This window comes from Pelodiscus sinensis, chromosome 21 (assembly GCF_052426305.1).
Source record: "Pelodiscus sinensis isolate ZL-2025 chromosome 21, ASM5242630v1, whole genome shotgun sequence".
In the NCBI taxonomy this organism is placed as follows: domain Eukaryota; kingdom Metazoa; phylum Chordata; order Testudines; family Trionychidae; genus Pelodiscus; species Pelodiscus sinensis.
In genome coordinates, this window is record NC_143072.1 from 2,967,549 (window position 1) to 2,982,997 (window position 15,449).

General features: G+C 41.7%; 1 protein-coding gene across 3 annotated transcripts in view; it reads right to left on the reverse strand.

Annotated features, from left to right (window-relative positions):
• Nucleotides 1-7,546: 7,546 nt before the first annotated feature.
• UBE2G1 (ubiquitin conjugating enzyme E2 G1) overlaps nucleotides 7,547-15,449 on the reverse strand; it is a 45,542-nt gene continuing 37,639 nt past the window's right edge. For all 3 annotated transcript variants that reach the window (XM_075904368.2, XM_075904367.2, XM_075904369.2), the window contains 3 exons: nucleotides 14,780-14,958; nucleotides 11,768-11,891; nucleotides 7,547-8,646 (listed from right to left, as the gene is read on the reverse strand). In XM_075904368.2, the coding sequence (XP_075760483.1) occupies nucleotides 11,805-11,891; nucleotides 14,780-14,958 (266 nt within the window). In that variant the 3' untranslated portion in view covers nucleotides 7,547-8,646; nucleotides 11,768-11,804. The remainder of the gene's footprint in view (nucleotides 8,647-11,767; nucleotides 11,892-14,779; nucleotides 14,959-15,449) is intronic.

Genomic DNA, 15,449 nt, shown 5'->3' on the forward strand with positions numbered 1-15,449 from the left:
CCTAACCCTCAGAGCAGACCGTGCTGAGTTGACAGAATATTTTTTCTGTAATGTTTCTAGCAAATACATAACCCAAGATTATATATCACCATGAGAACGGCCCTACTGGGTCAGACCAAAGGTCCATCTTGCCCAGTATCCTGTCTGCCAACAGTGACCAATGCCAAATTCCCCAAAGGGAGTGAACAGAACAGGGAATCATCAAGTGATTCCTCTCCTGTCACCCATTTCCAGCCTCTGACAAACAGGCTAGGGACACCATTCCCACTCATCCTGGCTAATATAGCCATTGATGGACTTAAGCTCCATGAATGTATCTAGCTTTTTTTTTTAACCTTGTTAAAGTCCTGGACTTCACAACATCCTCTGGCAAAGAGTTTCTCAGGCTGACTGTGTGTTGCGTGAAGAAAACACATGCTGACAAAAATCCAGGCATGTAATAACAATTTACATTTATACAGAGAGCATTTTATCTGCAAGGACTTGAAAGCCCTTTAAAACATTTGACAACCTGATGCAATAGTTTTGACAAACAGATACAACAGTTTTATAAAGGAATTTTTCCAGACTAGTGAAATCCATCCATCTCTGTGATGTAACATGACAACTATTTAATAGTGCACAGGAACAGTACACCTCACAGTTTAATTCAGGACAAGATGTGTATGTTTTTCAGGCTGCTAGACCAAAGAAGGAGATTAATTTTAGAAGTGAGGATCTTTCACTCAGGGCTCCAACTTCCAGATCCTAACTCCTGGGGGTGTCGTCTATACTTGCACCCTAGTTCGAACTAGGGATGCAAATGTAGGCATTCAAAATAGTCAATGAAGCTGGGATTTAAATATCCCGCGCTTCATTAGCATGATCTCACCGGCGCATTACTCTGATCAACAGCTGTTTCTAAAGTAAAAGTGCGTGCCGGGACACGTTAGTTCGAACCAAACCCCTTGGTTCGAAGTAACATTACTCCTCAAAATAGGAGGAGTTTGAGGAGTAACATTAGTTCAAACCAACGGGTTTGGTTCAAACTAACGTCCCAGCGCGCACTTTCACTTTTGAAACAGCTGTTGATCAGAGTAACTGGTTTTGAGGCCAGTTTTGTTCAACATCTTTATTAAGGACTTGGATGAAGGGATGGATTGTACCCTCAGCATGTTCGTGGATGACACTAAGGTAGGGGGAGAGGTAGAGACGCTGGAGGGTAGGGATGGGGTCCAGAATGACAGACAAATTGGAGGATTGAGCCAAAGAAATCTGATAAAGTTCAACAAGGACAAGTGCAAGGTCCTGCACTTGGGATGGAAGAATCCCAAACACTGTTACAGGCTGGGGCTTAACTGGCTAAGCAACAGTTCAGCAGAAAGAGACGTAGGGATGACAGTGGATGAAAAGCTGGATATGAGTCAACAGTGTGCGCCTGTAGCCAATAAGCTAACAGCATATTAGTTTGCATGAGGACGAGTATTGCTAGCAGCTCTACAGAAGTGATTATTCCCCTTTATATAGTGTGGGTGAGGCCACAGCTGGAGTATTATGTCCAAATTCTGCCCCCCCCCCCAATCACCGAAAGGGCATGGATGCATTGGAGAGGGTCCAGCAGAGGCCAAACAACATGATTAGGGGTCTGGAGCACATGACCTACAAGGAGATGCTTAAGGTTTCTGGGCTTGTTTAGTCTACAGCAGAGACGAGTAAGGCAGGATTTGACAGCAGCCTTCAAGTACCCGAAAGGGGGGGATTCAAAGAGGATGGAGAGAGGCTGTTCTCAGGGGTGACAAAGCAGAAGGAGGAGCAATGATGTCATGGTACAGTGGGGGAGATCTAAGCTGGATACCAGGAAAAGCTATTTTACTAGGTGGGTGATGAAGCACTGGAATAAGCTGGCTAGGGAAGTGGTGGAATCTCCATCCCTAGAGATTTTAAAGTCCTGGCTGGGATGATTTAGTTGGGGTTGGTTCTGCTTTGGGCAGGTGGTTAGACTTGATGACCTTCTGAGGTCTCTTCCAACCCTGTGAGTCTATGCATGATGTGATAAAATCCATTCTTAAGTGTGAGGTGCTTAGTTACCCAGAGAGAATGACACAGAAGACTGTAATGTATATGGTAATACCCAAATGACCTCTCCCCTGTTCTTGATCTTACATCCATCCATTAGTTGCTTCCCATCTTACATCTCCTTTGGTTCTCTGGGTTGTAAGTTACATTTATTTTAACCCCGCCCCCCCCACTCCCATTGAATGACAAAGGGGTGCATGTTATGTAGCTCATTTACAATGGACAGGTAACACATCACCCTGCTTTAGGATTACCACTAACCAATTTGCTGATAACTGCTGTGAGAAATGCTCCCTATTTCGTGGCCACTGTTGATCTGATTAATAATCACTAAATAGGACAGCCATCCTGTCTTTTCTCTTTCACAAGGCATATTGCAGGGAGATGGAAATAAAAATATTGCTAATTTGCTCATTCTTGAAACACTTCCCTATCTGGCATGACATCACCAGTGCAACATTCTAGGGAGTTACAATAGCACGTGACATAGGACACTGCCTTACTTGTATTGGAACAGCACCTATACTTGTGCTTCAGCCCACTTATGCCAAGCACTTCACATATACAAATTCCTCTAGGGAATTTGCATTCTAAGGGTAGATCTACGCTTAAATGACTGACTACAAAGGCTCTTTTAACTGCACATCCACTTGTGATCTATATGCCATCAAAGCCCCTCTGTATATGGGCCTAACTGGACAGTCTCTACGAAAGAATTAATGGACACATCAGATATCCAAAAGGCAACACACAGAAACATGTTGGGAAACATTTTAACTTGCCCAGGCACTCATTAATGGATCTCAAAGTCACCCTACTGTTTCAGGCCAATTCCACTGTGTAGCAGACTACACAGGGAAGCCTTAGAACAGTGGTTCCCAAACTTTTCAGCATCACACCCCCTTTCTGATCTGAGAAACTCACGCCTCCCCCACCTCCCAATAGCAGCAAAACTTGAGCAAAAAAGAAAAAAGGAACTGACAGGGGCCAAAACACAAAAATAGCAGCACAACTTAGAGGGCAAAGAATTGATTGGGTGGGCTGGGTTGTCTTGCACCCCCCCTGGAATTTCTTCACACCCCCCCAGTTTGGGAAGCCTTAGAATTTAACTTCATTTACAGGTCTGATTTCTAGCACAAAGCTATGAATAAAGACATTAGCTGGATGGCCCACTACATTCCACAGCCTAATGACATTAAAAAAACCCACCAAACAATTTGCACCTTCTCTAGCAGCATCATGTCGAAGGGACACTAAAGCTGTGTCTACACTGGCGCAAACTTGGCAAAAGCGGCCGCCCTTGCGCAAAAACTTGCTGCCGGTCTAGTGGCCGTGTGTTCTTTCGTAAGTAAACTGACATTCTAATGTATGAACTCAGGGCTTCTTGTGCCAGAACTCTGACGCTTCCACTCAGGAATAAGCATTTTTTCACAACTGTTCTTGCGCAAGAGGCCAGTGTAGACAGGCAACATTACTTTCTCGCGCAAGAAAGCCCTATGGTTAAAATGGATGCTCTCGTGCAAAAGCACATGCCAGTGTAGTGTAACCCCCCTTTTCCTCCCCGAGTTACTGGGGAGCAGGTCACACTCACAGGTGTGCCTGGGCACCTGGTGTTTTAACCCAAAAGAGATCCTGAGCACCCTAGTGGTGATGGTGTTTAGTTGGGGAAAGCCCTATCCACCCCCTTGCTGCAGTCCCTTGCTGGCAATGAATGTAAAATGGCGATGCCTCCACCTGGCTGGCCTTGTACACACACTGGTGCCTTGAGAGCCTCCAGGAATATCCTCATTCCAACATAAATCTGGATCTAATTCCAGAACAACTACAAATCATAGACATCTAATAGAACACTTTAAAATAAACAATCTTTACTTAACTTAAATAAACAAGGATTAACGGATTAGCAATGAACAGCATTAACAAAACACATTAATAATTGATGCTTATATAGCTAGACAACAGTGACCCCACCCCAGTGTGCACACCCTTAGACTCAGTCCCAGACACTCGCTTGCATTGGCACGCTGATGTTGCAGCTGTGGTGAGGATTTGGTCCAGGCTAAACAGCAGCTCTGTCCCAGGCAGTACTTTTCCAACAAGGCCCAAACTTACTGCCTCATGCTGTGCCTATAGGAAGCAGCCTGCTAACTCCCAGTTCCAATAGGCATCTAGTAGCTGCATCCAACAGCCCCTCCACTGGGTCAATGTCCTTGGCAGCAGCCTGGCTCCCCCTCTGGTTCCAAACTCCAAGGCAGAGTCCCAGACTGCTAGGCCTCTTTCTTCAAGCACATGGAGAGAGCAGTCCTCTCCCATACCAGAGTCCTTCCTTCCTGTTTTTCCCAAGGGCTCATGGGAATTGTAGTCTGGATTGTAGCACACAGGGTCTTTACAGAATAAGACAGAGGCCCCTTTAGTAAGGGGACTACAGTAGACACTCTCTTCTGCAAAAGAGTTTTTGCACGAGAACACGCCAGTGTAGATGTAGCCTAATTGACTATTCCTCCCCCCTTTTTCCTTTCATTCTCTCTCCCCCCCCCCCCATTTATTTAGGAACTGGACCTTTAATAACTCCATTCATCTTAAATGGGTTGTGCCCATGAAAGCTCATACCACCATCTACATGTTTTGTTAGTCTAAGGACCTGCAAGACTATTCATTGTTTAAGTTTTTATAAAGACACAGTGGCAGTTCTATAGCTATGCCACTGTAGCACCCAAGGGCAGATGCTCCTTATGCCTTGGTTGCCTAGCAACATAGTTACCACCTCATGGGGAGAGGAGGTACTTAGGTCCCTAAGTTAAGAGAAGTTGTGTCACCTAGAGCTGTCTTCTACCAGGGAGAAGTGGTACAGATCTTTCACACCTTAAGACATAGCTATGCTGGCCTAAGTTCCTAGTGTACAGCAGAGGTAGCTACATCATGCTTATCTTAACCTTCCTATTAACATTCTCTACCCACTATTTACCAATTTAACTATTTATGAACATTTTCTAGGCATTGCAGCAAAGGATAGATTTGTAGAACAGCAGTGGAGTACTATCAGATTTTCATGGCTAGTGCCTCTGAAAGCCCAAAGAACATTGCTCATGTTCTTCCCATATTTTGAGGAAATTGAAACAATTCAAATTCCTATTAAAATGTTCCTAGTGCTCATGCTTTTTGCATTCTGCAGTCACATCTCTACATCTCCTTAGGAAGAAAACAGAAGCACTGTCCACTCCAAAATACAAAGGCAGCTGTAGCTAAACAAATACCCAACACAGCAGTGATCTATGTAAAACATGTATTGCCACTTGTGAGATCTGCCAAGCAGCAACAACTGTCAGCTTTAGATTATTTTAATAATTCACCTTGCACTCACTGCAGGCATGAGCTTCTTCTGTGAAGATGGCAATGCATGCAATTACTTTAGTGGTTAACAGGAGAGCAGAGTGTCAAAAGGTCACCCCCTGGCATCTGAATCAGTGACACCCATTCTGTTAGGTCACTAGACTGCAGTCCCTACTCTTAGCTTCAATAGGGATGAGGGCAGACTTAGGTCATTTAAAGAGTTGTTTTTCTAGCTAGAGAATAGGTGTGCACAAATATTGTACTTTGCCCTGCTCATGTTTTTGGTATTTATGCACTATAATCCAAACCACAATTCATCATCTTGAGTTCTGCTGCTGTCGCAGGATATTATAGTTGTTCAACAGGCCAGCTAGCCAAGACAAGGCTGTCCTAGTTCTCCTCCTTTAAAAGCAGCAGCTCTGGCCCGTGGAAAAGACACGTTTTTAAAGATGGCTTGTGCTTAAACTAATAAGTAGACTCCATTATTTGTGATTAGTTAATCTGTACTCATTTGCTTTTGAATGGACATCAGCCATGTATGACAGAACAAACTGCTATAGCCAGATAGTGTTGGGTAATTCTGGGGGCAGCTGGTTTTCCAGAGACACCTCATCACAAATAGTTGTCCTAGAAGACAGTGGATTTTTCTTAATGCTTTAATTATGGAATAGATGGCACCATGCTGCTGGGATACAGTATAGTCCTGAGCTTTCTGAAGAAAAAGGGAGCAAATGCTAGCCAGCTGGCTGGCACAAAGCCTCCTCCCCCCTCAGCAGGAGCCAAGCAATTCTGGTTCCAATTTGCATGCGTCAAAACAAAAAGGAAAAAAATCCCCCCCCCCGCCAACAGCTATTGTGTCTGGGCACTAACAGCTCTGCCCAGATACATCTGTCTCCCTACCAGAAGAGGCTATTTAATTAAAAAAGTTGAATTAATGGTTTGCTGAAGTATTTTAATTAATTACCAAATATGGAAACTGTATAGTAAGTACTTCTACATTCATCTAAAGCTGTATGAACAACCTTCCATTTTAAGTTTTAATTAGTGTTTACTAATTGGCTTTTTACTGTGTGGCTGCTCTAGAACTACTAATTAGTGCAGTAACTTCCCCCTCCCAGAAGCCTGCCATATGCTTTCTTTGGTCCTCACTTTTGTAAAACTGCAGCCTAGAATTAAGTCTAGCCAACTGTTCAATCTAATGATTATTCAAGGATTTATGGCAGGATGACTTCTAGTAAAATTGAAAGTGTGGTTTATCAATTACCACCACACTTTTTGCCACTAGCAGTCTTTCTAGTACAGCAAATGCCAACACTAGTATTCCACAGTCAAGTCTTATACACTAAAGACTTTTCAGTGGAGATCTACGTAATTAAGTATTACTGCTCATTGGAGGCTTCTAAGTGGCTGTATAAGAGATCGCATTTTTCACTTGAATTTTAAAGTATGCTTTTTTGTTTTTAAACATGCATCTTTAGGTCACTGCTATAGAGCATACGAGAAAAAACCAACACCTCCGAAGATGGACACAGGATTCTAGAGGTTAGACCGGGGCTTTACTAGACCAAAAAAAGAGAAGGACTTCCATCAAAAAAGGCTCTGAACCGATAGCTTGGCACAAGATTCTAGTATCTACGGCAGAGATTTTATTTCTGCTGCCCACACTTCAATGTAGCACCTCTTATGCACATCTCCCACCATTCACCTTCCATTAAGTTACCTGTTGAACTAGTTACTGTCCATGAGTATTATTGAAGAATTGGCTTGATATAAATAATCTTGTTACTTTCTCTGTTGGGTTGTTTTGTTTTGTTTTTTAAATAAAATTTGGTAGTACCAAGTCTCATTGCAGGATGCAGCAAGTACTCTGAATCTTGAAGTAGAACTCATTTTCTACTGCTTGAGATTCTCAGTGCTAGCCTTAGTTTTTCAGGGCAGAAGCCATGCCCACTAGGCCCCTCATGACAACCTTCAGGTTCTACAATAAACATTAGTTTAAAATATAAAAGTCTATTTTTGAAGACTGCCTATTGAAGACTGCCTATTGGGTGCTAACAGGGAAGCAAAGCACCAACTCAGGCCATAATCTGTTTAAAGCCTTAAACTACACATCAGATTCTTAAAAAAAGAACAAAAAACCGAAACACAGCTTGACACAAAATTATTGGAAAAAATTATATTTTGGAAGAACTCACTACAGAAGGTGACAGAATTCCAAAATCAAATTACATGAAAATATACATCGCAATTCTCTTTGTACATTAGGTGAGAAAAATCTGCAGTAGAAGAATAGAAGGCAAAAATATGAAGGGCCACAGAAGAGAGAATAGGGATAAGGGAAACGGTATTTCTGATACCAAATCCAGAATTTACGAAGTTTGAAAGCTTACAGATGTGCATACCTTTTAAATCCAAAAAACTTAAAAACAAAGACAAGAGGCAAAAACCAGAGAAAGCAGCTTATCCTATCTTGAGCTAACTTAGTCAACTGAGCACTTCCAAACCAAAGCTCTCAGCCCTTTGAAAAAATAGCAGGCTCAAGGGTGCTCCACAGCCAGAAGTTTTATTGCTACACCCAATCCAAGAACTGTGTGCAACTGAGTCAAAAAGCGGAAAGGGGGAGAACCTTTGCATGGTCAAAGGTCATCAGTATCAGATAGTTGCTTATAGATCCATCCTTTCAATGTTTGATTAGGAAAATCTGAACCTTTGAGGAGATTACAGGGTAAGGTTGGGAGTATTTTTTCCCCCCCACACAGATACTAAACTTCAAGTGAAAAGTTTTAATTAAGCCTCAATTGTTCAAAGAAAAATAAAGTGGAAAAATCTTTAATCCTAATTGGTTTTAGTTTGACATGCTTCAAAAGGTTTTTTTAAAAAACTGATAAGAAACAATGAACAGGGAAAGAAAATTTGCTAAAATCTTTTAGAATGTACACGATTTTTATCCTAACTACAAGACAGCATTATTTGGTACACTGTGTATTTGTGGATGTACATGAACAGTATATATATTATCCGGATCATGTTGTGCTATGTACACATCTTTACAATTCTTCCTGAAGGTTAAAGCAGTTCATTAGATTTCAAAATGCGCAATCATCTTATGTTGGCACTTGTTAGGCTCTTGTCAGCATTGATAACTGGCATGTTTATTGCAGCCCAGTTCCAGCCAGTTTTTGCCAACATGTTACAACAGAAGTCCAGCAATAGGTGGGTAGAGTGCAGGAAAAAACAGTGCCATGTTTCTCAATTGGAGACCTAATAATACAGAAAATACAGTCATTAGCACATTGATAAAGAGATGAATTTTTAATTGCTCCTGGATGAGAAACAGTGCTTGTAGTCCAAAAGAGTCATTTACAGTTGTCTGTGCTCAAACCAGTTTACCTGAATTGTGTGTTTCTTGCTTGGCGTTTAGAACTAACCACTCAGTCATCTGAGGGAGAGGAATCTAATCAGTGCAATGCTTCAACACAGATACATTTGAGCTCTAAACCTCTGTCAGTTAAATTTTTAGTACAAGTGTAAGCATTTGAGTGCATTATATACACACACACACACACACACACACACACACACACAGGTTCCTCATATGCATCTAGGATGAGTCCATAGTTGAGTATTTGTATAGCAAGCAAGCAAACATTTTAAGATTCTGAATGACTGAAGTTGACTAGTAGTATTTTACAGGAGAGGAGTATGAACAGCAGCATAAAAGTAGCACGCACTTTTATAACAGTAATGCTTTAAGTCTATTTGTGAAGCTAGATTTCATCCCTGCCACCAAACGGAATTCAAGAGGACTTGCCTTCCATAAACAAGATGACCAGCTTACTCTGTAATCAGCATTACTTCCTTCTACTCGTGGGCATCGTTCATGCCAAATGTAAGTCGCACCACTGTACTTATTCAGTATGGCAACATAGCTTAAAAAGTATTGTCCACTGGATACAACACACTGCCTTATTTGCTATACCCATTGCTATTCTACAAACAGTTCCCATATTCTAGCTCTGTTCACCTTTCCTCCAAAGGGAGAAATATCAAAGGGAATTACAGGTCTAAGTTACTCACACATTTCCCATATATCTTCAAGATTTAAAGAACAGTCCACTTCTCTCAAGCATGCCCTTTCAGTTTCAAGTCAATTATGCCTGGCTGTTTGCTGTGGTCAGAACCAGTATCAAGTGGGATTGCTGTTTGAGTAATTATGCAGCCTGAGTACAGCAAGTCTTCTCTAGAAGTTTCATGTTAGAAGTGGTGGGGTCAAGAAACAAGAAGTGCAACTAGCACACATTGTTCCACGTTGTGAAAGCTTCGCTGAGAGTTAAGTGTTAAGACAATCAATCCCTTCCCACAGTGAGGTCATTCAGCAGCACAATTTTGCTACAATTAGGTTCAGGATACTAAAATGCAAGGAATGCCAGTTTTATGTGGTGGATAAGATGTGGCTTAATGGCTACAGGGAATATTTGTGCCAAACTAGCCATTTATCACAAGACTGCTAAACTCTAAAAGCTAATTTAATTGAATACAGAAGTTACTCCTTGGCAAGTTAAAAAGGGCTAAATCCCTTTTCAGGCACAGATATAATTCAACAACAGTGAAGAGACAAGAACACTAAAACTTGTTATATACATAGGATCATTCCAACACAATTTGTCCAACATCAGATCTGGCAAGAGTTTGCATTTTAAATCCTAGCTCTCTGCATGAGCAAGGGGATGTTAAGTAGCTTGCTTAAGGGCAAATGTCTAACCACCTCTCCATCCTGAGACTTCTGATCTCATGACAGTTACAGAAAGAAAATGGTTTTGTGCTTAGTAGCCCAGCCTCTCTTCTCTGCAGAAGAGAGACTAGCATTTCAATTCTGTTTCAAGCTACTGAAAAAAACAAGGTCAAAACACCCAAACATTCTCTGTGAAAAGATGGTGTTTCAGTCTAGAACCTGTGGTTGTTGGTAATAAGAGTGGATATTTAGTCCAGAGAATTAAAACATGTAATAGTTCAACTCCCACTCTGAATTACTGCTGACTACCAGTTTGTCAAGTCGACTCCTTTTCCTTGAGGAGCTACTGTAGTTAAGCACCATGTAGTATTACTACTAGTATGGGCAATGGAATATGTATTTGTAGCCACTGCTGAGAACTGGTATAAAATACAGCCAAACCAAATCTCAGACTTGGGGGGGGGATGCATATTAAGATAGTCTGGATTAACGTGACACATGGCCAGAAAGGGTTAGCCAGCTCATAGGCTGACTGACCCAGGATTAACCTTTGAAAACTTGTTGGGAAGATGTGTAAGTGACAGTCGGGCTGTTGAATTAGATTCCAGTAGAACTTTAACAATGCAAACTTGCATTGTTAGGTCAGTAGGTGTTGGCCCAGGTCTTGTGAGGACAGTAATCCTGGTCTAAAACTTTGTTTTGGTGTCTTTTAAGGTTACGGAGAACTGTACATAAATCGTTTAATGGATCAGTTACCTTGTGCTAACTGCCACAATGTTTCGGAGACAGAAGGTTATAACAAAAGCCTCATGTTCTCCCAGGCCAAGAGACTGCTGCAAAAGCATAATGCTCCTTTAGATAGGATCCTCTGTCATCTCATATCTGATTGGATGCTCTCCAGGAAAGTTGCAAGCCATGAAGGATGAGATCAAGTGATCATGGTATCCTTAAGTCATGGCCCATTATTATAAGTTGACTGATCTGAAAAAATTTCTCTGCAACTAAAAGATCATCTCTATTATAGATCTCAATCTCAAGAATTCAACTTGTGTCTTTATTTATATTGACCTTTTAACCAACAGTCTTTAGTTCACTTACAAGTACTGGTTACAAGTGAGAGCTTGGAACAAGGTCTAAAATATTTTCTTAACCTGGAAGGTAGTGTGTCCAATCCTTTGGGACTGATAGAACTTTCTAACCTGGGTGTCTAGGTGGAAGCCTGAGGCTCGGTACTGGGCACTGTTTGGACTTTTAACCAAAATAATATAGAAACAGTTTTGTTCTGGCTTGGTAAATAGCCACCAGCTTTGGGATTGGCTATTACATTTTTTCAGTGCACTCTAATTGAGTGACTTAGATGGCTCTCCTGGGACCCTAATTATCACAAAGCTAATAAAACTAGCATGAACATTACCAACCCAGGCAAAAAACTTAGTGGAGTAATGCATGAAGGGGAAAAACCCATACACATTTAGTGTCTCCAAAGCCTTGTAGTCTTTGGCAGTGCTGAAACTAGGAGAGAAAAAGCAAAGCCTCGAGAGAGGGGAAAGGTATTTATGCCTGAATAAGGGTTTGTACTGTTGATGACTTGCAGGGCAAACTATAAACTAATGGAGGTGAAGGTGACTCCTTTAAGATATCACTACTTACCCTGAAAAAAGTGAAGCTACTAGCTGCTGAATAAGTATCACTCAAAAGCAGTCTCTTGGCTTTTTCTTACACAGCGGGCAACTTTCCTTTTGAATTCTCCATTTCTGTCTTCTCTCCATTCTTTCTGTAAAGAAGTAGTTGGACAACTGATGTTAGTACCACAATAAAAGATTACAGCAAGAAATTCCATATAAGTTTCCAGTACCAAAGTTTGACTCTGTAAGACTCAGTATTTAAAACTAGTCAAGCTGTTCTTGAAAGAGTCATGGCATTTCGATGCTTGAAGAAAAAAGCTTGAGGCTCCTGGAAAGCTGGTCTCTAAAACCATAGAGACCTAAACTAGGCCATTTCTACATTTTAAGCTTTCATCAAGAAGTTTAGCCCTTGAGATTACAAAATGAAAAACTGAACACACACCCCAACCCCCTTCTCTCCACCTGGTTCTTTCCAAACGGAAGCCACGTTTAAAAACCATGTAGAGAGATGTTTGGTCAGTCCTAGGCCATATGCAAAGCAACAGCAGATTCATAGGTAACACCCAAAGGGCCATTCTGATCTCCTGCTGAACACAGACTATGGGAATTAATTCAGGGAAATCCTGTTTTAAAACTAGAACATATATTCTTGACTTAACTGCACACAGTAGATTCTCCATTATAAGCCTAGTAGTCACCCTCACTGTTGAGATCTGCTTTATGGTCTGAACTGGTCTTGCTTCAGCTTCCAGCCATTTAGGTCAGTACACATTTGTTAAATAAAAAGCCCTATATTACATTTCTATTCTCAATGTAAGTACTTACAGATAATCAAGTTAGCCTTTAATCTCTTTAGCTTAAAGAGACTGAGCTGCTTGCTTAAGGCAAGTTTTCCAATATTTCTGTCACTCTCATAACCCTTCTGAGCCCTCTCCAGTGTATCAACAACTCCCTTTCACATTATTAACTTTAGTTCTGGTGTCAGCACTACACTTGCTATTCAGAATCTCATGGATAGCAGTGAAATAAGTCAGATGTCCAAGGATGCCTACCAAAGCCATGAGCAGAAGCAGACACTATTAGCTATCCACATACATGGGTGCATCTACACTGTAGGGCTTAACTTGAAAGAAGCTACACAAACTGAGCTATGTCAAATGGGAGCATCTACACAGCACTTACTTTGATATAGAGCACTCTTCCTCTGCCTTCCCTTATTCCTTATACAATGAGGGTTACAGGAGTTGAAATATGTCCTCCACCTTGACAGTATTTTGACACTATTTCAAGATAGCTGCCTGCTATGTAGATACAGACTAAGTTATTTCAGAATAGTGCTAGTTATTCTGAAATACTGTTGCAGTGTAGACTTACAGTTAGACAGCATATTTGTCTATGGCATTTAGAGGATACTGGAAGTCAGAGATACACCCAATAGCCAGACATGAACAAAAACAACAAGAAACAAACCCACAACCCAGATGTGCACGTGCAAAATCCCACTGGCAATCTGAGAATCCAGAAGTGGCAAGGGAACGTGGACTGTGCACCAGGACAAGTATTTCTCTTGTTTCCAAAATAGTAGGCAAAAGGTAAAGAGCTGCATAGAAGTAGTTAGGGAAGCAAAAAGTTTGCACCTGGGATGCCACTGCAAACATGTACAAATTAGGGGCGTTAGTCGACTACTCTATTACCTGCTGTCTAACTGTATGAATTCTTAGCAGTTAGTTGATTACTCTATAGTCCCCAGAGGGCAGGGGTGGCAACCAGTGAGTTCCCTGGGAATAGGGGCTGTTGCTGCAAAGCAGTCTGTCTGTGGTAGGCCCAAGCTCTCTGTGGACAGGCTGCTCTGGTAGCAGCCCCTGTCCGTGAGGAGCTCAGACCCCTGTGGAAAGGGCCTGCTGCCACCCTGCATAGCAGCCAGAGGCAGCCAGTCTGTGAGGGGAGCTGGTTTTTTAACTGGCTCCCCTTGCGGATTGGCTCCTGCCTGGTACCCTGTGCTGCTGCTGCCTCTTTCAGAGGCAGCAGCGCAGGGTGCTCCACAGGAATAGGGCCAGAGCACACTGGCTGCCACCCCTGGGGACAAGAATGTTGACTAATTGCTAAGAATTCGTTTTTGCAGTCTTGTTCTTGTGCCCATTCCAGGGGCACTTTTTTAAAAAAGTTGCACAACACTAGAGCAAAGGCCACATGGATTGTTGGTTCACATTTTACAAAACATGGGCTTAAGGGACAGAAAGTGACTTATAATTGGACATTAATCAGTGAGTGATAGATATCAGTAGCCCACTCTCTCAGAGTCTCTGGAGAGAGATTAATTTAGATTTGCAAGTCTGTCTTCTAGCACGTGTATGTGTTGATAGCTGTAATATACAGACACCAGGCAGTCCACCTGTGGAGGGGGCCCTGCCATTCTTTCCAAGAACAGCTGGAGGTTTTTCTGTGTAAAATATATACAAGTCTCATTATTATTACGGCACTCAAGCCATCAATTGGTGGCCTTCTAAGGGGGCTTCATGTTCTCCCCTCTTTTGGAGGCAGACAACCAAACAAAAATAAAGATGTTAAGTATGAGGTAGAGGAAAAGACAAGTAATAGTCTGTACAACCAATGCCCACTTCCAAAGGAGGTTAGCATTTGCCATGAAGACTCCTGTGCATTCAACTGCAGAATAATAGTGCATAATAGAGTTTCATTTTTTAAATGACTATTTAACATTGTGTACCTGACTTTTCTGGTTTCTACTTTTTTTTTTTTAACACTACATCTAGTACTCTTTCCACAATTTCTAACAACTAAGTAGTTCTGGTAAAGTTCTGGAAAAGGAGCTGAATTTGAGACTCTAGCATTTAAGACTAACTATTAAGCTTTGTTGCGTGTTCATTTTTACTGGGCAAGAATAGAGTCTTAGTGCAACATAATATTAGGTGACTGGTAAGCAAAGTCAAATGATGCCCTTCAGATTTTTGTACTTACTCCATTCTAAGTTTCCTACTGCATATAGCAGCACTGTAATTAGAAAAGCCAGGAGACTTACCGCTGCATCGACATTAGCAGGAGAGTCACCATTGGGATCTGCCAGCATAGAAATAACACTAATCATTATAGTTTCCACTGTATGGATGGGAAGCCAGCGTTCCTCAGGTTTTTCATAGCCATATTTGTCTTCTCCAGGCTCATGAAGAATGGAAATACAGACATCACCGTTCTTATCAACTAAAAAAAATAAAGCAGACAATAGGTATATTTTAGTGTTGATTAGATAGCTGGCTTCAGGATATTCAATGGGGATGTTATCCTTCATCTGAATAAGCAAGGCTCGCCAAGTGGCGGCGAGCCCCGCTCACCAACCGCGCGGTTCCGTGCTCTGCGCATGCGCAAATCGTTCTGCACATGCACAGATGGCTCTGCGCCCGTTCTTCCGGGTTGTAATCTACTCGCCATGGGCAAGTAGATTACATTATTTGTCGAGCCCTGTGAATAAGTAACCTATTCCAAGTGCCTTTAAAACAGTTAATGGTGGAAAGTTTCTGGAAAGACACCATCGAGTTGACAGTTTGAGAACATCTTACAGAGAGGCTGCACAAGAAGGAAGTTTTGCAAGAGAGTAGTGCAAGTCTATTAGGCATGTTAAATATCAGTTAATTGAATAATTGAGTAACCTCATGAATTCTCATCAGTTAACCGACTAGTCTATAGTCCCAGGG